The sequence below is a fragment of the Anser cygnoides genome, chromosome 2 (assembly GCF_040182565.1).
Source record: "Anser cygnoides isolate HZ-2024a breed goose chromosome 2, Taihu_goose_T2T_genome, whole genome shotgun sequence".
NCBI classification, from domain to species: Eukaryota; Metazoa; Chordata; class Aves; order Anseriformes; family Anatidae; genus Anser; species Anser cygnoides.
This window is the reverse complement of record NC_089874.1, coordinates 131,769,050-131,792,625: the sequence shown is the minus strand read 5'-3', so window position 1 is coordinate 131,792,625 and position 23,576 is coordinate 131,769,050. Positions and strand designations below refer to the sequence as shown.

Below are 23,576 nucleotides of genomic sequence, written 5' to 3'. Positions count from 1 at the left end.
AGGGGTAATCTGATTGTATGCTGTGCATGAAGATTTATCTTGATTTTTTTCAATCCACATAAGGTTCATATAAATGAACAAATTGCACCTCATTGCACAATAACCTAGGATTAATTTAAAAATAAGGTCATGGACGTTTTGGCAACAAGGTAAACATGAACAAAGAAAATGCTTGTATTTTTCTGTAGACAAAACTAAGAACTTTTATTGTTATCAATATCATATACAATTTGTGCAATGTTCGATATTAAAAGAGCAACATTAAAGAGAAGTAAAATAAGAGAAAAACTTTCAAGATAAATATCAAATCCTCATGGTAAAATAATAAACAATTGAAAACTGAATCATACAGAGACATATTCTGAAGGGCATTTAAAAACAAACAAACAAAAAAAAAAACAAAAAAACTTTTTATGACTTATACATTAATGTTGATTTCCCCACACATTGTTTTTCGTTCCTAAGATGGTAATTTTTTCTTTTGGTGTAATTTAGGCAAGTAATTCTAGCATGTCCTTGCTCAAATTAAAGTTTATTCTTGCCACATTTTCCTACTTTTAATCACCAATTTGTCAACATAGGTTTAATATCTGTACAAGCTGCTTTCTGGAGCCCCACTGAATTTTTACTCTCTCAGGAACGGCTCCTGGAGGCCTCATTTAGATGGCTCAGTAAGGGTTGTGCCTACAACCTGAAGGACTGGTGAAGCTGTAAAGGCAAAATCTACATGATACAGCAACAAAAGACACCATTTTATTACTCAGTTTGGTTTATTGTAATACAGTACTCACTGGCACAGCTGTATTTACTTGGCAAGACACCATTATTATTTAAATGTCTTAACTGTGAGAGTTATACAAAGTAAAAAAGTGACATACTATATTAACAGAGAAAGGTTGCTTCTCAGGTTTTAGAAGGATAGGTTCAAATTATTAACCTCTCTTCATTTCCAACTGTCAAAAATGTCTAACAGTTGACTACTGTTTCTTACCTTTATCATATGTCACTTTTAAGATGTTCCTTTATAAAGACAAATGGGCCAGAATCTCAGCTGGTGTATAATCCATTATACAGGATGATGAATTTAAAAACCAAAAGAAAACAATTCTGCCTTCTCTTCCTCTTCTCACATTAGATTGTTTTCAACATTTTGTTACAGAAATTAGGATCCCAATTCTGCTCCAAAATCCATTTTAGAAAATGCATTTAACTGTGTTTTTGGCATTGGCATGTAACTGCTAATGAAATTTAGCTTGGAGTGTACTCTGCGTGTGCCCGGGCACACACAAGGTTAATATTACACATCATCTTCCACCACAGGATAGGACAACTTAATTACTTCAAAGGGCCGATAATAATCATAAAACACAAAGTTCTTGTTTCAATAAAAACAAATATTTTTTGGTTAAATTTTCTTTTGTGGTTAATATAATAAAACCATAGAATCGTAAAACACTGTGCTGGGGTCAATAAATGCATAACAAAGCACAGCTTTTTATTATGCTTACTATGATATTTATATAAATTGTTGAAATTTACAGAGCCTTTGTTGTTTTTGTTGTTGATGTTGCGCTGGATTCATTCAGTGCCAAACACCGTTACTTCTTAAAGGACCGAAGTTACATCTGGCCTATAGCAAAGCACATGTGACTGATGTTTGCACAAAAAGAGGGCTGATTTTTTGCTCTGGGGTGAAGCCACTTGCCCCTGTGCATGGTGAGGATGGAACTCCCCCCTGGTCATCACCTGTCACAAGTGTAGCTGCCAAAAGCAAATGAGGTTTGACTCCTCATGCAAGCGAATCATCCAGCTATTACAATTTAGTGCCTTTTCTTGCTGTGGTAACTTTCTGCTTTCTGTGTTGGATTCAACGTTTTAAGGAGCTGAACAAAAAACAGGCTGAACTAAGTCATGGTCTTACAGATAGCGTATTGAAGGAGGAAGGGGAGAGGAGAGAAAATATTCTGGTCCTGAGCATGAAGTGTGGCACTGTTTTCATAGCTGGGTGTTCCCCTGGCATGCTAGCAGCTTAAAAAGCAGCTGTAGGAAGAGATTGTTGTTATTCGTGTTTTAAACATGCACTTTCTATTCTTTCTATGCACTAACAGAGACACACTGTTGCTTTTTCTCCTAATTGTGAAACACAACTGTAATTCATTTTACAACATATAATACACAGCATTATTTTAGATGAATAATGTACTTTCAATACATTTAGCTGAAAAACTAAGTTTAATTATAAATAAGTGCCACAAAATAGACTAGTCAATGATTAACTGTCAGTTACGGAATTATTTAACTTGCGTAAAATTGCTAATACAAAAATGACATAATTCACTGCAATTCAGATGCCTTCACTTTCTTAGCATCTTTGAAACCCCAAAATAAAAATATAAATGTTTGTGTGACTAAGAAGGGGGAGAATGCTAAGGAAATAAAATCCTGGAAAACCTACAATCAAAATACTATTTAGTTATTTATGAATCTATGTGTTTGATAAAGATTGCAATAATTTAAGACTTCTGACACATTAGATGATGTTATTCAGCCTCAAAATAATTCTAAAATTATAATTACTGGTATTCTTTCTAATTAGAGTAGAATGAAAGGATAATTTTCATTGCAATAATGAAGGTTAATTTCCATCTTTCCTCGTGTTTACTACCTTATTAAAAAGTGCTCCCCTTAGCCATGGCAGAGACATATTACATTTTCAATGCAAATGTATTAATCTGGATAAATTCCATATTAATTCTGGCATTGCATAGAGCTGTAATTTGGATTATAATTAATCTAAAGTGGCACTAGATTTAAATGACAATATAAATGAGGCATTAGTAGGCTTTTCTATTCTGAATGAATATTCAACAAATATAACTTGCATATTGCCAAGTCTCATTTTGAAAGCTCTACTCCTTGAGATAAGGTAAGCAATACAGCACAACAGCTTACACAAACATAGTGTTACTAAATACATGTTAATCCTTTCTCGTCTAATAGATTCTATGCTAAAGAGGGGTCACACCACTTTCCTATCTAACTTGTTAGTATTGTGATTAATTTATTGGTTTTCCTGAGATTTCTTTGGCAAGACTTGCAACACTCAATTCATGAGAAAGCCCAAATTAACATTCAATTAAACATAAGCAGTTATTCAGTCATTAGAAATACTTGTCAGCTGAGTGAAAATTAAGATGATGATCTGAAAGATACATATGGAGAATTAATTTAGATTATGAAAATAAAGTTTCTACAAGATTTAGGATTTTACAGTACAAACTGCTTTCTCTAAAGCACAAAGGCAATCATGTATTTCAGCCCTTGTTTGTATATGAATCTTACTGCAAGTTATTTGTGTAATTGCTGGCACGGGAATGCAAAACAACTATGCTGTTTTTTTGTAGTGCACCCAGTAGGCATTTGGATATAGGTTTGTCCTAATTAAACTTGGCCCTTATGAGCAACTAATCCTGATGGAATTTTGAGAATTCCCCTTCAGGATTTTTTTCTAGATGCCATCCTTTTTTTCTGCTTTTTCTTTTTTCCTTTTCCTTTTCCTTTTCCTTTTCCTTTTCCTTTTCCTTTTCTTTTTCTTTTCCTTTTCCTTTTCCTTTTCCTTTTCCTTTTCCTTTTCCTTTTCCTTTTCCTTTTCCTTTTCCTTTTCCTTTTCCTTTTCCTTCTCCTTCTCCTTCTCCTTCTCCTTCTCCTTCTCCTTCTCCTTCTCCTTCTCCTTTTCCTTTTCCTTTTCCTTTTCCTTTTCCTTTTCCTTTTCCTTTTCCTTTTCCTTTTCCTTTTCCTTTTCCTTTTCCTTTTCCTTTTCCTTTTCCTTTTTCTTTTCTCTTTTCTTTTCCTTTTTCTTTTCTTTTCTTTTTTCTTTTCCTTTTTCTGTTTCTGTTTCTCTCTTTCTCTTTTTTTTCTTTTTTTTTTCTGGAGTTTTAATACCATATTCTCTTTTATACAGCTATAAATGGACTGTCTGAGAAAAAGAGAGAGCTGACAAACTCCCTGAAGTGCTTTGCAGTGTCCCCTAAGCAGAATGTATGGTGGGAAATGCAGGCTCCAGGTGGCCCTCACCTCTCTCTTGATGAGTGTCCAGGACAGCCCCTGACAAGACTGTTCAGGAGGATGTATGTCTGCTTTGCAGCATGGCTTTACTGCACCACAGACAGCTCTTTCCAAGTCAAAAAGCCAGCCAAGGGAGTATATATATTTTAAACCACAACATAGTTTCTTGCTCAACATCATCCTTGTCATCATCTGCCCTTCTTCAGTCTCTTGATCTCAAAAAATAAAGCGACTGAAGAGCAGCTGAGGTTCTAAACTGTGATGGATACTGACCTTAGCACATCAACAAGCAAACATAAAGGAAGCTTTAATCTTTAGGTCAGTTTACTGAATTAATTCAGCACAAAAAGGGCCACACACACACACACACACACACACACACACATATATATAAGTAAATGAAAAATGTTTACTATGTAAAGAGCAAATTACAGTGTGGGAGAGTTTGGGTGTAAAGAAACTCACATGTAAAATTATATTTTCTCTACAACTATAAGTCTTTTTGGAGAATACAACCTCCTTTGTATGCTGCTGTCATTGGCATACAAGGAAAAGATATATGACTACCTGAAACTAATAGGCTTCAACCTGTTTCAGCACTTCTTCTGCTTCAATGAATCTAACATAATGTAACTAGGTGTAGCGTGCGGCAAAAGTAGCCAATGTAATATTCATCGTGACCATAGATTTCCATCTCATACATAAAAAGCATGGATGAAGTCACATATTTGCCAAATCAAACACAGAAAAAGCCTTGGGTATCTACACCAGATGCTGGCCCTGGGTTTGTTTGTGCACAAGTAAATGTCATGACATAGGGGTTTTGTTTTCAAAGACAGTAGCTTTCATTACTGGGCTTTGTCTATTCCAGGAGATCAAAATTACCCAACCCATAATCCGTTTTCAATGATATTTCCTCTTTCTTAGGCTGAATCATCTGTAAACTTTTGCAATGGATTTTGTATATTTTTTTCAAAATGCCTCAAATAAATGCCCAGGAAGAGGCTAGATTCTTGGGAGTAACTGATCAGAGAGCAAGAACAAAAAATAATAACAACTCCCCCATGCACATTCTTTGGGTTAAAAGGGGGGCAAAACCTGACTGAAGAAAAAATTCAAGTGGTAACTAATCCTATGCTTATGAAAAATTAATATGCCATCAGAAGAATCACAAGTGCAGCTAAGATTAATGAAAGGCGCTTAAAAAATTACAAGCACACAAACTGATTTGATTAAAAAATAATCTCACTGGTCGTCCTGTAATATTCTTCAACTTATCCGCATCTATCCTGTCAGATGGTTATGATTAAAAATAGGTCAATGGGAGGCTACTGATAGAAATCACATGCAAAACGCACATGCAATGAATAGTAGTGGGAATGTCCAGACAGTTTAAAATGAAAGAGCATTTCATAAGTTAAAGAAAGGGGAAGACAAAATTCTATCATCTTACCAGAGTCTTTACTAGCCTTTTTGCCTTCACTATTGTCTCTCTCACTTGAGTCTTTATCATCACCAACAGCCACTGATGTACTTTTAGCAGACCCTTCTATGTCTTCACCTTGTTCTTCTGGGGACAAGCACAGAAAAGATCTAACTTAGTGACCATTTAGCAGCACTGAAAGAGGGTGTCAAAACAGGGAGAAGGGGGGGGGGGGGGGGGGGAAGGAAAGAAGGAAGGGAAAGAACAGCACTTTAAAGAGGTTGGACATTAATAACAAATAATTTTCAATACTTCAAAATCTAGCCAGAGATTCTGAACATGTCTTTATCAGAGTATCTGCTTCCCAACAGCATGACAGTTTTAAAGCTTGTCATTTTATATTCTTTAGCTAGAAATGATTTGTGTTAAAATACAGGCACACAGATGCACAGATGCATCACACTGGCTTGAACAAAAGCAAGCCCATGTAAAAATGTATCTTGAAGCCAAAAAAGAAAAAAGAAAAAAAGGTGGAATTCAAATATAAATCCTATTAGTACAGCAGTATCCCGCTAATTGCAGTAAGTAAGTATTAGGTATTAGGTACTGTATTAAATATAAACCTCTGGCTTTGCAGGAGAAGTCTCAAATTTTGTCTCCAGGGGGAGCCATTCAGGATAAATGATATAACTTGGTATATGGCTTCTGAGGAAGCAGCATTACCCACACCTCACTTACGTGTTCACACCAGCTAGATTACATGGAAATCTTCACAGTAACTCAAGCCTATTTAATTATTCTGTAAATCTTTGCTATGCTGCTACTGGTGGATTAATCTGTTTATGCAGTTAGCTTCTATGCTGGGGCTGTGTTAGCACTAATCCGTGAAAGGCCCACTGTTCCTTTTCATCCTGCGATCATTTGTCTCTCACTGTGCTGATGTCACATTTTAATGAATTTTTAGCAATCTGAGTAATGCCAGATAACCAGACTTGTAACTCCCCACAGCACGGCATGCTGTTTTCATTGCAGCACAAAAAAATAAAAATCATATTTCTCAGTTCAGGTAGGAATTATATAAATTAGGAGGTGAAAGTAAAATGGGATTCGAAGCACCAGGCTGCTCAATTTCATAAAATCTTTAATGACCATATAAATTAACCCTGGAAAGGCAAAAGGTCACAGACACACATTTGCATACACTCTTCTATTCACTTTTGATAAGCAGAGCTTTTATGCAGGGAACATGATACAATTAACCCTTCAGGAACCACACAAAATGCAACTACCGACATTTTAAGTGTCAAGCATTAACTGAAAATTACACACTGCATAAAATTTTCATTGTAAATGCTATAGTGATTGAAAGGGGAAATAGTGGCCCTCTTCGCACCCCATGTTTTATTAATAACATTCTGACAGCCGAATGAAATATCCTCTGTCATATGTAGCAGCTGAGCACAAAAAAATTGCTGCTTAGTGCCTTACTTGCCAGCCAGGCACTGAAACTGTATGCCTAGGCAAACAACCCTCAGATCGATGTGGTGACGCTATCCGATTCTCGACTCTCTGCAAAACCTTTTTTTAAATCGGAAGAGGGGAAAAAAAAAGAAAAGAAGGAAGGAAGGAAGGAAGGAAGGAAGGAAGGAAGGAAGGAAGGAAGGAAGGAAGGAAGGAAGGAAGGAAGGAAGGAAGGAAGGAAGGAAGGAGGAAAGAGAGAAAGAGAGAGAGAGAGAAAGAGAGAGAGAGAGAAAGAAAGAAAAAAGAAAGAAAGAAAGAAAGAAAGAAAGAAAGAAAGAAAGAAAGAAAGAAAGAAAGAAAGAAAGAAAGAAAGAAAGAAAGAAAGAAAGGAAAGAAAGAAAGAGAGAAAGAAAAAGAAAACAGCTGCAATTTTGGAAACCAAACCAAAAAAAAAAAAGAACAAAAACCAACAACCCAAAATCTCAGCCACAGATCAATGTGTTTTGCATTGACATCGAAATATGATAGGACACACTAAGTATGTGTGTCCACTTTTTGGAACAATATAGGGGGAAAGATTGTCCCCTCTTCTAAAACTAATAGCATATTAAAAAAATAAAATAAAATTACCATCAAAATGGACACCCCCCCCCCCCCCCCCCCCCCGTTCTGTTTTAGCACTCTCCCTGCTGCGGCCCCCTGCCCCCTCCTGCGATGATAGCTAATCAAACACGGGAGGCATCCCAGCCGCAGCTGGAAGCAGGACTGTGTTTGTCCGGGTGGCGGGGGAGCACAGTTCGGGATGCTGCTAGCCTGTGATCCTGCCTGGATCGGGCTGTGTTAATGCCAAGTGCGCACACATGAGGCTCGTATCCAGTGTCAGGCCCTGTGGCCTCACAAAGCCTGCGGCAAATCCCTTCTCGACTCATCCTTGGGAATGGCTGCACTGCTTATTCTACTAGATTTACTGGCCCAGTTCCCCTGGGCTGGAAAATGAAGTGTCAAAGTGCTACTGAGTGTCCTTATCTTGAGGGGACATAAAATTGTAAGGGCTATCGTGGCACACATTAATAAAACATTGTGTGTGTGTCAGGCAAAGAGAAAGAAAATTATGAAGGTACTAAAAGAAAAGCTACAGTATCATCTGGGTCTCATCAGACAATTTTTGCAGGGTGCTCTCCTGTTTTTCTGGTATGTGTTTTAAGTGTGAGAGAAATTCCCAGACATGTTCTCCTATACATCATCGTGGTGTCTGACCTCAGCCTGACCCTGGCAACAGTTTGAGAAATCTGAATGTGAACAAAGACTCTGTGTCAGCAGCAGGGAGAGATTGCGGGATAGACTTTCCCCATCAACTTAATCGCAAACAGCAGTTCTGAGGCCATAACTTTACAGGGCTCCACCAAGCCACAAACGCATAACCTTTAGAGGTGAAACTGCCCCCCTCTCCCCACCCCCCTTCTGTGATTTTTCTCAGTCTTGTGGTGCTCCCTTTGATGTAGCAAGGCAATTAGCTCTAATGTTCAAGTACTGCAGACCTGTTTTATGGTTTGGAAGGTGAGAGCTGTTTATTACAGGTAGGCTCCTGGGGGCCATAAAGGCTTTGCAAATTTTTAATCATGCAAAAAACTAATCAAAATGTAACTTATACACACCATAAAAATTAATATCATTATTATGCATAGTATAAATTGCCTGCCTTGGCTTTCAATGGCACTCACTTCTAGAAAATACATTTGGCATTCATTTCAGAATATTTATGCCATTCACTTCAGAAATAAATTTCATAGACAGAAATGATAATACAACTTCTCATATTTTCCTTCAAAATTACAAAAAGACTAAGATTCACACAGTTGCGACATTTATCAAAGGGTCAAGATGGAAATTCAACAGTTCTAACTTAAAGGCATTTAGTAAACTTACAAAAAAAAATCCTTAAGAAAGACCACCATTAGAATAGATATAGAGGATATCGAACGAAGCACTCTATCAAAGACACTACATACCTATGCAAAAGACAAATCAACAAACATTTCTTTTCAGTAATATTTTTGTTCTTACTTCATGTGCTAACCGACAAGGATACTATTAAGTTATAAAAACGTAATGATTCCTGTTTGAAGACACAAAATCAACAAAACAGAATATGATGGGGCCACAGATCCCAGAACTAGTCCTAATGTTCTCTTTTAAATTTACATGAGTCCTGACTATATACGTTTACAAATGTCAGTTTTGAAAATGAATAGACCAGCAGATTCAAATGTACTTTAATGACTTTAATAACACTTACTACTGCAATATGATATTTTATTCACACCTGGTTTTATTTTGTCTAAACATTGAAAATTTCTTTTGATGTTGGATCTCTTGAATTTATCAACCTTTTCCACACAACTGCCTTAGAATTAAACTCACACACACACACACAAAAAAAAAAAAAAAAAAGAGGTTAGCACAGACTGAACTAAAACCATAAAATCGTGGAAAAAGGAAAACTTAAGCTTCAGAGGTAATATTAATCAGCTGATATTGCATATTATATATTCTATGTCATATACGTTTGTATGTTAACCTACACTCTTAGATCCTGATTCTATTCCAATTTCATGAAAGGAGGCCCTTATGACCTTACTCAGTCCAATGAAGTCAAGATGTGTGATGATTTCAATTGCAAAATCCAGGCCTCACCCAAAGCTGAATAGCAGATACCAGCAAAAAAATTAGATGAATATACATATATATTTGGGAAAAGCCAGACTTACTGAGGTGCAAATAAAAGAACAAATATATCCATCATAGCTATTGCAAGGTGTATAGAAAAAAAAAAATCTAATTTTTGAAATAAAATACTGAAAAGTTAAAGGAAAAATGTGGCAGAGTTGAAACAGCACTGATATGAATCAATGGACAGCAGTTACTGGACAGCAGTTACTGTTTTAGTCTTGGATTTTTTTTGTTGTTGCTGTTGATATCCCTTTTACCTTCTCCAAACTGCAAGTAATTTCCTAAATGAGGATGATCTACTAGTTGTGGATGAGTAATTGTGGTTATGAAAGAGAAAGCAAGATTAAGAAAGTGTATGTGGCTGAGGGCCAGATGGACAGGGAAAAAATAAATCAATCAACTAAAGTAGTAAATAAATAAATAGGAAATGAGGCAGAGATTAAAAAAATATAGTGTTTGTTATTCAATATGTTCAATAAACAGCTAAATCAACGGTACCCATAAATGTTCAGTATAGGTGTATCCCACGTTCAACTGGGAGAAGGAATGGCTTGATGACATTAACTATCAGGATGAAAAGGTAACCACTAGCAAAAGATAATGGAAGAATGGACTGAAGAGATGGACAAGCGGCAGATAGTATAGGGAAAAGATGAACAACAGAAGAAAACAAAATAAAAACTCATACAGTATGCAAGAGAAGAAAAAGTGAATTAAGAGCAGGTCTTGTGGATTTTATTCTGGAGCATCCCAGTTACTCTACTTAGTTGATAGTAGGTTCTTTCTGATGTCTGGATTGCAATATATTCACCCATATATTTCAGAAAGTATTTATTCTATTTTCTAGCTAATCTTGGAGAGCATGAGTGAGGAACAGGATGCCTTGCTCATTCAGGGTCTTGAAAGCATCCTCTAGTGGTCATAATTCATCTTCAAATAGGATTTCTAATTTCTCATTTAGGGACTCAAGGGGAATAACAGCACCAACTCGTTAATAACTGTTTCTAATCTCTGTGTTATATTTAAAACTATTGCTTTTAGAAGGCTGAACTTCCCACAAACAAGCCTATAATTAAGTGATGATCGTCATATTGACCAGAAAGTGCTAACCAGCAGTTTGTATCAAATTGTACCATTTTGTTTTGTGGTGTATCATTTGAATTTTTACAGCAGTCTGTTTATTTTCTTCTGTTTGTATTACTGTGTTAGAGAAGCCCTACTGCAAAGCTGGCTGAACAGAGCACGTTGTGGTAGCTCCTTCCCAAGGAGTGTCACAAATCACACCCACTCCACCCAGCAGCCAGTATTCCCCACTTGCCACACTCAGCCTCGTCCCTTTGGCTACTGGTGAGTAGCAGCTCTCATCTACCCTACTTCTTTTTTCTCAGCGTCTGAAGGTAGAAATAAAAAATCATTATCACCAGTTAATTCACCTGGTACTTCATTTTTTCCTATTCTAGTATATATATATATATAAACATCAGTTTACTTAGGGCTGCTGAGAGAGAAGGAATATTCTTCTGAGCAGTTTAGAGGGGTGGGGTGTCCTTTGCAGTTCGGCTGCTGAGCAAACTCTCCCTTTATCTTGTTGCTGGCTGGAATTGACTGTTTCTTAGTCTCCCTTTCATATTCTCAGAGTAAATCAGGATCAGAAGCTTGTTTTACTCTGATAATCATGTAAAATATTTGTAAACTTACATCGAGCCACACTGGCTGATCAGAAAAATGGAAAATTTGTGGGGGTTTGTTGTTGTTGTTGTTTTATTTTTATATTAATATTTCATTAAATATTTTGCAAGAGGCAAAAAGAGCATATGCTGACAAAACCATTAACAGAGAATGTCAGCTATTCTGAAACTCAGCAATGTTTTCCAGATGTGATTGGAGATGCACAGTTAATCATTTATTATGCAAAAAGGGATACTTTTCCTACTTGGCCATCTCTAGAAAGGCATTGAAGCATGAATCTATATTGAGAATAGTCAAACTTTTCCAACTCGGTACTTTTCTTTTGGCTGCCATTACGGTTCATAGAAACTGCTGTTTCCCCCATCAGCAAAAGGTATGAAGAAAACTAGCACTGTCTGACTTGAGCTGTAATACATTTACATCAGAGTTATTTTGAAAAGAAAATTCAATCTCATTGCTAATTCTTATTTAACACACTGGTTTGGATACACCCTGCCTAATTTAAGGCACTGCTCCAATATTCCTCCCTATGGAGGGAAAGGCAGGGATCTTCAGGGCACAACTCAGACTTCAGGAAGGTTGAATTAGTCTCTGGAGCTGTCTAATTCCTCCCTGACTACAGAGGGATTTTAGAGTGAAATTTACTGTTTGAGTGTAGACTTCTCACATTGGCACTGCAGCTAAATGTTAGAAGTCAGGTGGGTGAACCTGAGCCTAAGAGCCTGACGCAAAGTTCGAAAAGTCAATGAGAGGCTCCTCATGACTTTGCCAGCTTATTGGGTGCTCATTTCTAGCCTGTGGGGAAAATAAATAAATATATAAATAAATACTGTATCTTCACAGTATTTCACCTTTCTTGCATACCTCTTGTTCAGCTGTGTTTTACTTCTCTGTGTTGCTGTTCAATCTGTTTTCAATGTCCCTTCATATACAAATGCTTCTGCTGTCCCTGATTTCTTGCATTTTTTCCTACCTCCCACATGAGCTGAGTTTCCAATACCTCATGTAAGTGGTGAGATTGGCTCTCCCTTTTGCACTTTCCAGAACAATCCTTTAGAGTGTATTTACAAAGAAATCCTCAATGTTAATTAACAGCTCATTTAAAATGTAATTTAAATGACATATTTTATTATTGACTCAGTTTTTGGGCTTCTCTCTGAAATACACTGTAAAATCCTTCTCATTTACCTTCCAGATTTTCTCTCTGAATTATTCACCTCTTCTTGGCTCACTAATAATATGCCTCTGAAATTATCTGTAAAGAATTCTGTTATGCATATATTTCTCCTTTGTCTTTTGAGAATACTAGAGTAAAAGAATTTATTTTCTTTGCCATCTCCTGATCATTTTGGACTGACTCCTTATTCTCTGGTGGTCTAGCAGACCTAATGACTCTCTTCTGAATGGTTTTTACTTCTGAGATACAATAACGATTCCTATTCAGCTTTTCTAGGTACCTTCACGTAGTTTCTCCTCTTAGCCAACCTTTATGTACAGTTTTATTAACATAATTTTGGCTTTATTTCCATTTTTAAGGATACTCTCTTCTGACCTGAATAAATTCTTGTACTATGTCTTGTCATGTAGCTAAACTACACCCCTCCAGTTTTAATACTCCTGCTCCTTGATGCTAAGTGTCACAGGCAGAAGTGGGTGATTTATTTACACAGCGGAAAAATACCTGAACATAACCACATTTTATATTTTCTGAATATTTTTTTTAAATAACCTTTACAGAATTATTTACTTTTTCACAGTTACCTGATAAATATTTTATAGCATATACATAGCAGTCTGTGATTTATTTTTTTTTCAAATTTATTTGTTGCAAATATCACTTATATCTTCAGAGTTCAAAAGTTTAACATATGCACACACCACATTCATTGTTTAACATATGTATGTACCAAATGGTCTTTGATTTTTTGGAAAGATAACACAGGTGCTTCAACCCAGATAACAATGGTTGAGTGATGTGTAAGAATCTTCACCAAGATTTCCACTGCCAAAAATCCCCTCTAAAAATTTCCTGTAGAAACCATGTTTCCTGTCTATAGCTGTACCATACAAAACATAGTACATTGACACAGGGTCAAGACCACTACTGAGACAGGAGGAAATTATAAAAATCTTCTCATCAAACTAGCAAAAAGAAGTTAAAAGCAATGATACTTTCCTGTCTCCTTGTCTCCCATTCCCTTCTGTTACTGTCTTCCCTTTCACCCTCCAGTCCCAGTCTGGAAAACTTGGATAACAAACTCTTGTGTCATTATTCAAATATTACTCAGTTTTGTGGAATGTTCCTGACTCATATTATATTATTTGTGTGTAACATGCTATGTCTCCATCCTCTTCATCCACAATAGCCTATGGGAGCCTTCCTGTTCTATCGCAATGCTTCAAGACCTAAAGCTAATTTTTTCTTGCTTCATTGTTTGAGATCAGGAATTACACTATCCTATTAATTACTCTGAGGCTTGAAACTCAAATCTGCTGCCAAGTTTGTCAGAGACACCTGCATGACATGCTCTGAAGATGAGAAATATCAATTAGTTCTTAGCACAATAATGGGTGACATAAATACTGAAAGAGAGTAGAACACATACACAGATTTTCTGAATTTAAAAATGCCAGTTCTAAGGGTTCTCCTAGTGCCAAATCAAGCACTTCACATCACCTTGTCTTGCTGTCAAGCTTCTTGTATCACTGCCACAGAGTGGCATGGATGGCTTTATTTGTACCCATTTTTCATTTTACTCAAATGGTGCAGAACACTAGATGTTTTCCTTCGTCTTTCATTTCCTCATTCCTTTAATTATATATTTTAATTCCCACTGTTCAATATATTACACTTTCAACTTTGCTACCTGATTGTCTCATTGGAATGTTCTCTCTCTAATACATACTTTAAGTAACAATCCCTCCACCTTAATTTTCATTGTCAGCAACGTAATTCTATTTCTGCTGAAGCCAAGGGTGTCCCTTGTTTATAGACTCCCAGTTCAAAACTGCTTAATAAACACAAATCTACACTGTCAATTTAGCTAAATGCTAAATGCCTCACCTTGTGAGGTGGTGCTGCTGATAACACTGAAAATATTCCAGAAAAAGCCTCTGAACAAGACCTGAACTTAAAATTTCATAGAATCATAGAATATCCCAAGTTGGAAGGGACCCATAAGGATCATTAAGTCTAACTCCTGGCACCACACAGGTCTACCCAAAAGTTTAGACCATGTGACTAAGTGCACAGTCCAATTGCTTCGTAAGTTCAGACAGGTTTGGTGCAGTGACTACGTCCCTGGGGAGCCTGTTCCAGTGTGCGACCACCCTCTCGGTGAAGAACCTCTTCCTGATGCCCAGCCTAAACCTCCCCTGCCTCAGTTTAACACCATTCCCGCAGGTCCTATCACTGGTGATTACGGAGAATAGGTCACCTGCCTCTCCACTCTCCCTCGTGAGGAAGTTGTAGACTGCGATGAGGTCCCCCCTCAGCATCCCCTTCTCCAGGCTGAACAGGCCAAGTGACCTCAGCCGCTCCTCATATGTCTTCCCCTCTAGGCCCCTCACCATGTTTGTCGCCCTCCTCTGGACACTCTCTAACAGTTTAATGTCCTTTTTGTACTGTGGTGCCCAGAACTGCACACAGTACTCGAGGTGAGGCCGCACCAGCCTCATTTCATTTGCTTATAACTTCAATAAGTGTGAACTTCTTCAGCTGAAATCTGTTGTGCTGAATTTCTGTTGTAGGTTGGATAACAATGCATTTTTTTTAAATTTCAGACAAAATGATTTTGCTACTTCTGAGAATAGGAATAGGACAAATACATTTTCTTACATATGTATATATTGGAAATCTTTACTATTTCAGTAATCTTGAATTGGAGCCCAAAATTCAGCAGGCAGAATGATGTCTGGCACATGCCACATTGTATAAAACTGCTCAAATTCAGCTAAGCAATACACCTTTGAAGAATTCTACTTACCCATGCTCTGAAAAGTCGCTTGTACTGAAGAGCTAAAATTCTCCTAGGAATGCATAATCACTGAACACACTCACACCTCCCACAGTGCTGAGAGCTCACCAAAGTGTGTATTCAGTCACACCCCACAGAGCCTCTGCAAACCTCTTCTCCCCAGTACTGTACTAGGCAATGTGCATGCCATCCTCATAGAGCTCTTCTAAAATACAAATTCTCCTGTCAGCTCCCCTGTACAACCAGACTACAATCACAGTATCCTTACTATGGTGAAACTGAACTTTACCTTATTATTTTTCTTTTCTGCTGTATGCCATTGTGTAGTGCACAACAGATTGCTATAGGAGAGCAGGAGCAGCATGTTCTCTTTTGCTATCATACTAACAGGAGCAAAAGAAATATGGAAGTGAGATTTGGCAATTACAGAAGGAACTGGGGAGAGGTAAGTAGAATGTGCTCAGAAGAAGAGAAAAGAACATAGATGGAGAAACTGAGTTCATAATTAGGATCAAATGAAAGTGTTTAAATGGTAGGAGACTAGGATGAGAAACAGCAGGGTATCAAATTCCAGTACAAAACTGGGCTTAAGGTTATAGAGTTGGCTGGGAACGAAAGTGCATACCACTGGAATATACCAAATAAATAAATAAGGTAAAGACGTTGAGACATGTTGAGAGGTTTGTTCAGGGATATTAACGTTGGCAGGAAGTGGGTATGGAAGTGTGCACTGCTGGGTAGGGAAGGGAGCTGGAAATAGAGAAGGGATATCTAAAGAACGAGCAGCAGAAGACAAGAAAAATAGACAGCACTGGTGGGGTGGGAAAAGTCATGTATGAAGAGAGTTGAGGGGAGATGAGGAGAGAAAATGCTAGATGAAAATAGTGATTTCTTTGCAAGGAGATTGGAAATTAATGTAAGACATGGTGTCCCCCATAGTCCAAAATTAAATCCCTGATTTTTTGTTCTCATCATTCTCCTTTTGGCTTACTGCACTGTCCTTTACTGGTACTTGTCTCTGGTGAGAACAAAATCCTTCCACTACTCTCAGTTGGTTCATTATCTCTGCTAAAAGAGGTTTGGGTAGCAAATCCAAACTCAACAATGTTTCATATAACTTTCAGCACAGTACTACATGACAACTTTTTTTTCCTGTTCAAGTCTTCAAAAAATGACTATAAGATTTAGATGCAAAACAAACAAGGGAAAACTTTATATAGAAGCATTAATAATATCACAGAAATCAAATACTCTAACATCTTAGAAAATGCTTCAAGACACTTCCGTTTTGGCACAATCTCTAATTTCCTGATCAAGCTTTACCTTGTGGCAAATACTGCTGTTATTTACTGCATAAAAATAATGATATTCATTTGGTGAAAAACTGTTCAGGATTTTGTTTTCTTCTTGCTATTTAACATGTGGGAGTGTAGTGCCAGGACAAGGAGTAATGGTTTTAAAGTAAAAACATGTAGATTTAGATTGGATGTTAGGAAAAAAATATATTGCTATGAAGGTGGTGAAGCACTGGAACAGGTTGCCCAGAGAAGCTGTGCATGCCCCATCCCTGGAAATGTTCGAGGCCAGGCTGGATGGGGCTTTGGGCAACCTGGTCTAGTGGGAGGTGTCCCTGCCCATGGCAGGGGGTTTGGAACTAGATGATTTTTAAGGTCCCTTCCAACCCAAACCATTCTATGATTCTATGCAGCCACTTGTTTTATTTACCACATCTCTTTAACCTATTCTGGAAAATATATATATTAATTTTATCATTGACTTTTTACTGTTGCACAAATATTAATGAATTTATCTTCATTATGTCCTAAGAGGTGAGCAGGCAATTCTGCAATTTCAGAAAAGGAAGGTATAGAAATTGAGGTTAAAAAAAATCTACTAACTTGGAGAACCCAGTTTGATACAGATGGGACCCAATTTTTTCCAAGTACATAGCAATATATAGCACTTTATATACTCAAAGCACAGCACTGATTGCTTTCATTTGCAGCTCTGTGTGTTCAGCACTTATTTAACACTATACTACAGCCTCAAATCAAGCACTCAGAAAATGAAGGCCACACAGTCAGTGAACTCCTCTGAAAAGTCTGGGTAAGGTGACCTGCTTAGGATAAAAAAAAAAAAAACAGGAGCTCTGCAGCAGAGACAGATATGGAAGCAAGTTTTTCGGTTGTCTTATGCATAAGACAACTTATTTCTCTTCCTAGATTCCCCAGTCTCCCTCACTACACACTTCCTCAATTTCTCAGCAAACATGCTGAGGCTCTACAGACAGTTTCTGCCACCCCTGCACAGCACTGATTCATCCATATCCCCATGCAGCTTCATTCCATAAACTCATAAAGGCAAGGGGGAATTGCTATGTGACCAGGTAATTACAGACCCTATCTTCATGCATACATACGTGGTGCTGAATTAAAGTAGTACAACGTGTATTAGTTCTTCTTGATTATGACAGTGGTTTCTTTGAGAGGCAGAAACAAATCTACTCTACTACATCAACATATGAACATCCCCGTTCTCTTGTTCATGAGTATAAAATCAGCAAGCAATGTATATTTAGAGATGTCATTATCTGAATATTTTCTGTGCCATATAAAGTCACAAAATGCATAAGAATAGACTGTAAGGCAATGCACAAGGATTTTCCTGCACAAATCAGGCTGCAGTTCACAGAGTGGTGTGACTATGTGAAATATCAGCATGGATTGGCTTTGTTTGAGTAAGGGTATTCATAGATGTTCAAATCTTCAGAGGTCATACTACAGAAGAATGGGCTTAAGTGAATACACATTCGATTTTCAGAAGTGCTCAGTATTGTCCCAGCACCGATGGACTGAAAGCTGAGCAGTTTCAAGAATCCACATACTCTCAGAGAAATTAGCAAAACCCCATTAGGCACAGACGACTTTTACCAATGCAATCTAGGTCAACACCTGGCCTTTAAGTAGATTTATAGTCCTCATAAAACATATAACCTCCATACACACTAACTTACAAATACATTGAGAAAGTTCCACTCATTTCAAATCATGTGTTCACAAAACCATGTGTGCTGGGCTTTGAGGTCTGGGGATTATAATAGTCGCTCATTTATAGTAGTATTTGACTTGAAAAGTGGAACATGATGTGAAGTAAGCAGCAAATAACTTCCAAAAGCAGAAGAAAAAAAAATACCCTATGAAGTTGCTTATTATAAAAGCAAGATTAATTTAGGCACCTTCATTAAAATAAATAAATAAATAAATAAATTCTGCTACTTACTGTATATTTAAGCCATGGATTTTAAAATAACTCTGGTTTTAGTCTCACATAGTATCTAAACATACAGTGTCCTTTTTAAAATGTGACTAAAAGAGCTAGAATTATCTTAAAAATTAAGTCTTGTATGGATCTTTTTTTTTTTCTCCTTTTTTCTTTTTTTTTTAATAAATTTCATGGACATTAACCTGGTAATTTTTAGGCACAGTCCTGGTTAGCTACTTTCATGTTGCTTTATGTTGCACTCAGACAGGTTTGCTGATCTGGAGACATTTCTGAGGAGAACACATGAAAGACAGGACAAGCACTTCAGTTAACTGTGTGAGGATGCAAGATGAAGCAATTACTGAAGGCACCATGCTTTTCTGACTGAAATCCCTTCTTTTCAGATATTACTCCGTTTGGCACCCCAAAGCAGCTCAGGCAGACATCCTCTTTCTTTCCTGTATCTACAGTATATTTACTGCTTTCCATTTAAGATTTTTTTTGAAGTTTATTTCATGGATAAGAACCAGTGCTCCAGTTAAACTCACTGAAGAAATTAGGTGCAGGATTTTGTCTGTTACATTTTTAACAGGTTGTGTCCTACATGCACAGGTTGGTGGACTGAGGTATGCCATGCCTCTGAGTTTGTTGTGAAGATGAAATGGGGCATTAACCATTTCATATAAACACTATTTGGGCAAGGATTTGTCATCAGTATGTCATTTTCATTCATCCAGATGCTTTGTGAACCATCTTACTTATGGTTAATCCAGCATTCTTGACATACTCAATACCAGCATCAGAACAGATAAACATACTGGTCATATTCTCAAATTGTCATGAGATAGGAAGAGACTCTTCATCCAGGGCTGTTCTGACTTACTATCTATTTTGGACTGAATGTGATAATGAGGTGACATTCCTCACTCTGTCCATCATGTGCAGCACACAGTTTGTCTGACTGACAAATGTTCTTTTAGCTGGTGGCTAAGAGGGACCATATCCATGTTTCTGTATCTTCAGGGGATGTCAGCCTGGTAGAAGACCTAAGGTCAAATTGATTGCATGGCTTGTGACACTTCCAAGATCTATATCTACAGGTACAGTGTGCTGCTTTTGGATACCACTTCACAAAGTTGGTGCAAAGTTGAACTTCATAAAAAAGTTAAAATATTTTTCATTGTTCATATATATAGAGAGAGGAGAAACAATTCACAAACTGTCTTCAGCAGACACTGGTCATACAAGGAATCAGGAGAAGTATGACACTTTTTACTTTTCCTAACTGGGGAAGTTAGATACTTCAGCATGAAACAAACAAACAAACAAACCAAAAAACCTAAGCTGTGTACCTGTATTTCATCAGTCATGGAGCTAAGTAGAACTATTGTGCACATATGCACTACCTTTCCAAATCAAATGGAAACACGAATGGTCTAAAGGTCCATTTGGGGGCCTGGAATTTATTTCAGCTCTTCCTGAAAAATCACCTACCTTAAGAGAAAAAAGCTAGTTGTTGAAAATCATATAAAGAAAATCAGTTGAGACTACTATAAACTCAGCATAACTAAGCTTGAACTCAACTCCTAGTCTATATCAGAAAAAAAAAAAAAATCAAAGTTAAAAATAAAATTGCTAAATACTTTGAAGACAGCATGCAGGTTCATCATCTTTCAATGAATTCCTTCCAGAAGAAGTTGCCGATCAAATTCTAATGAAGGTTTATTTGATGCATTCCTTCAATATATATGTATTCAACATAGATTTTTTTTCACAGAAAAAAATGTTTTCAGTCTTTCTCTTGTCATTCATTCACTCATGGCCGAAGAATCATCCTCTACTGGAAGCCAAGAACTGGTGCTTAAGCTGTAATCAACAAAATAAAGAAAGGTACTTCTGCAAGTTACATTACAGATGTACATTACTGCTGGCAACATGGTGGCACAGAAATGTAAAAACAGTGGCCAGCTTTTGGAAGTTTTATTGAAAGTCTCATGATGGGTACTTTATTTCTCACAATCTCAGCTCCAGGAGTTATACAAGAATGTGAAATTCCACTTGATAACAAAAATTAAAGAATGCCATAGATAGTGGGGTTGGGGGGTGAATGACACATTTCTAAAGACTTTAGCAAAAAGAAAACTCAAATGTATCATAATCAGTTCTCAATTATCCAGGGTACCACAGGGGTGGGGTTACTTTAAATAAAGTAAAACCATATGTAAACCATACTAACAGAACACATTTGCTACACTCACTTTTGAAGTAATTCACTTACTTTCACTTGTAAATAGCTATCTATAGACTGAAGGAACAGCATTAAATTGCTGGGAGCAGAGCAAGCCTGGAAGGAACAATATTTATTTTGTGTCATGTATTCTGCAGCAATGGGCTGCAGACCATGGTGTGGGCAGCAGATGGGCTCTGGTTGAGCCACAGCCCAGGTAATCTATTCACAGATAATTCAGATCTGACTGCTTTATAAATCTCAGGAATTTGAATGCAGTCTCATGACTGTAATGTTTTGAACTCCACAATTCAACAAACTGTCAAAAAAGTACAACCCACCCTCCAAAAACCTTCCCCTAATTAAATTCCCTCAACTGCAACTTAGAAAAACTATAACCCTTGTAAAATCCTTTTTACTGAACGTCTCCACCTATGTTTTCTCCCTCCAGCTACAAACATATGAAAAAAAATAGTTGAGAAATGAAGAAGTTGTGAAACTTGATAATTGGGTTAATGACAGTAATAAAACAGATGCTGAAAAAAATGATAAAAAATATTATTGGAATGATATTTTTTACCCTCACGTCAGTTATGGCTCAACTCTGGAGAAAACACTGTCTGATAATTTTTCTAAGACTCTTATAATTATGAAAACAGTCCACAGCCTGTTCCATTTTAAAGTGTCCCCACCCTTTCTTAAGCAGAAATGCAGTTACAATAATTTTATAGTATGTAAAATGAAAACACTTGGCCTACTAAGTTACAGGGAAGCAACATGCAGAGTTTTATAGATGTACAGTATCATTTAGAACCCTGCTGTTTCATTTAAATTGTGTTGAATCTTTTTTATCGTTTCTTCATTGAACGTAATTTGCCTAACCCCTTATTTGATATTCCTCCTACTGTTTGTTTATTTCTCACTGGAAGAACGTAATAGCAACAGAATATAAATAAAGGCTAGAAGTGGTGGTATATCTTCCTAGAAGTGTGAACATTCCTCTTTCTCTTTCAATTTCAATGTTTCAAGACTTTTCTTTGTTAGGGGAGAATTTAATAAGACAAATAATCAGTCATGAAGAATGAAGTAGAACTCCACTAGTGACTGCTGAGCCCAAATGATGCATTGTACAAGGAAAAAGACAATACAGTAATTCTTTGTAATAGAGGACACCAAAATCACAAGAAGCACACAGCACAAGTTCTAAACTATTATAATGAACTCAGGGACTAAAGACCAGACCTTAGTTTCAGATAAGGCTGTTTTTCATTGCTTTAGCAGCACACAGATGTCTAAAAGCTGGTTTAAATGGCTGGGTGGAAAGCCTCAAAATGAAAAGGATGCCCAGTGGCACACAGCCAATGTTGCTGGTTCATTCAAAGTGGACATTAGCAATTCCTGTGTGTAGAATAAGATATTCCAAACAGCCTTAGGCTGACCTAAATTAATCCAGTTCCAAAAATCTTGGGAATGTCTGAAATTTACCTCAGTTACCTACCCCATTTTCAAATGCAGAGTAACACTGGGACATCAGTGCAATTCTAGAGACAAGCACATTTGTTAACATTCATGGTAAAAGAATATTTCAGTTAAAAGTTCTTAAAGAGCTGGAAAGGGAATAAAGCTTGGTTTACTATCTACATTTTGAAAATGAGAAAGCACATCTAACTTTTTTCCTGAACAGAGCTATTAAATCGGAGGAAACAAAGTGTAGTTTATAAGAATCTTGCCCTCGGAGAATTTCAATGGGTAAAAGCTGTGGAAATTTCACTTTATTGCCACCGTTCCGCCTACCACAAGGGAGCACTTGTAATATTGATTAAATTGGACATGGACAGCAGAAAAATATGTAACATTTATCAAAGCCTACAAGTGCGAGAAAACGAAACCAGAACTTCCATTTGTTACTGAAGGTTCTAGAAAAAAAATGCAGGAATGTACCCTAAATGTAACAGGAAAACAGTAATGCCTGTGTTTGTGACATTTTTTTTGAGAAACTGCTCAAACTAATGCTTAGTTTCCAGAAACACCAACTTTAGCACAAAGCTAGATAACCATTCTGGAAGCCCCAGGTACAGGTAGGAAGTTGTTCCTTCCCCTGACTTGTTCCAGACATCATTAATTCCATCATTCCACCCATATTTATGGTTTTATGCTTAAATATTTAGACCCCCCAAACTGAAAAAGGTTGCAAGCAAAGTGGAATTCATCCCTTTCTAGCAAGGTGGCTGTAAATAGTTTCATTGGCATCTGCACCTGTATGTGATATGGCTTTTTTTGCTCTTCAGGTGCCTTAGTTAGATACCTTCCTGCAGGATTTAGGAAACAGTATGACTGAAAAAAGGAAGATCTCATCTTACAGACTATAAACCCAGCACTAAATGCCTTGGTTGTTTAGAGTTGTGTACTGGTATTCATAAAGCCATAACCAATTTTCTAGGGAAAGGCTTTCCATTTTTCCTTTTTGAGCAAAGTCTGAATATTTGTTTGCCCAATTTTAAGTGAATCTTCAATCACTTCCAAAAGGGGATCACACTGATTTTTTTTACTAAAAAAAACTAAATTAAGGATGTTCATAATTTTTACTATATCCATGAAATGACACTCTGCTGTTTTGAAAGAATTATATTAATTCAGTTTAACACAAATTAACCAAGATATCCTTCTTTCTAAAAGCCTTAATCAAAGGCCCTTCTAATTCTAGCTTTCATTAAATATAAGCAATATATTTATATTTATATTT

The 23,576-nt window shown here is 36.9% G+C and overlaps 1 protein-coding gene across 8 annotated transcripts in view; it reads right to left on the bottom strand.

The window, feature by feature from the left end:
• ZFHX4 (zinc finger homeobox 4) overlaps positions 1 to 23,576 on the bottom strand; it is a 157,172-nt gene that overhangs the window by 19,519 nt on the left and 114,077 nt on the right. For 6 of the 8 annotated variants that reach the window (XM_066993101.1, XM_066993106.1, XM_066993108.1 and 3 more), the window contains exon 5: positions 5,519 to 5,635. The exons of 1 other annotated variant lie outside the window; for it this stretch is intronic. In XM_066993101.1, coding sequence (XP_066849202.1) covers positions 5,519 to 5,635 — 117 coding nt within the window. The remainder of the gene's footprint in view (positions 1 to 5,518; positions 5,636 to 23,576) is intronic. One more of the 8 variants, XM_066993104.1, reaches the window with a different exon arrangement.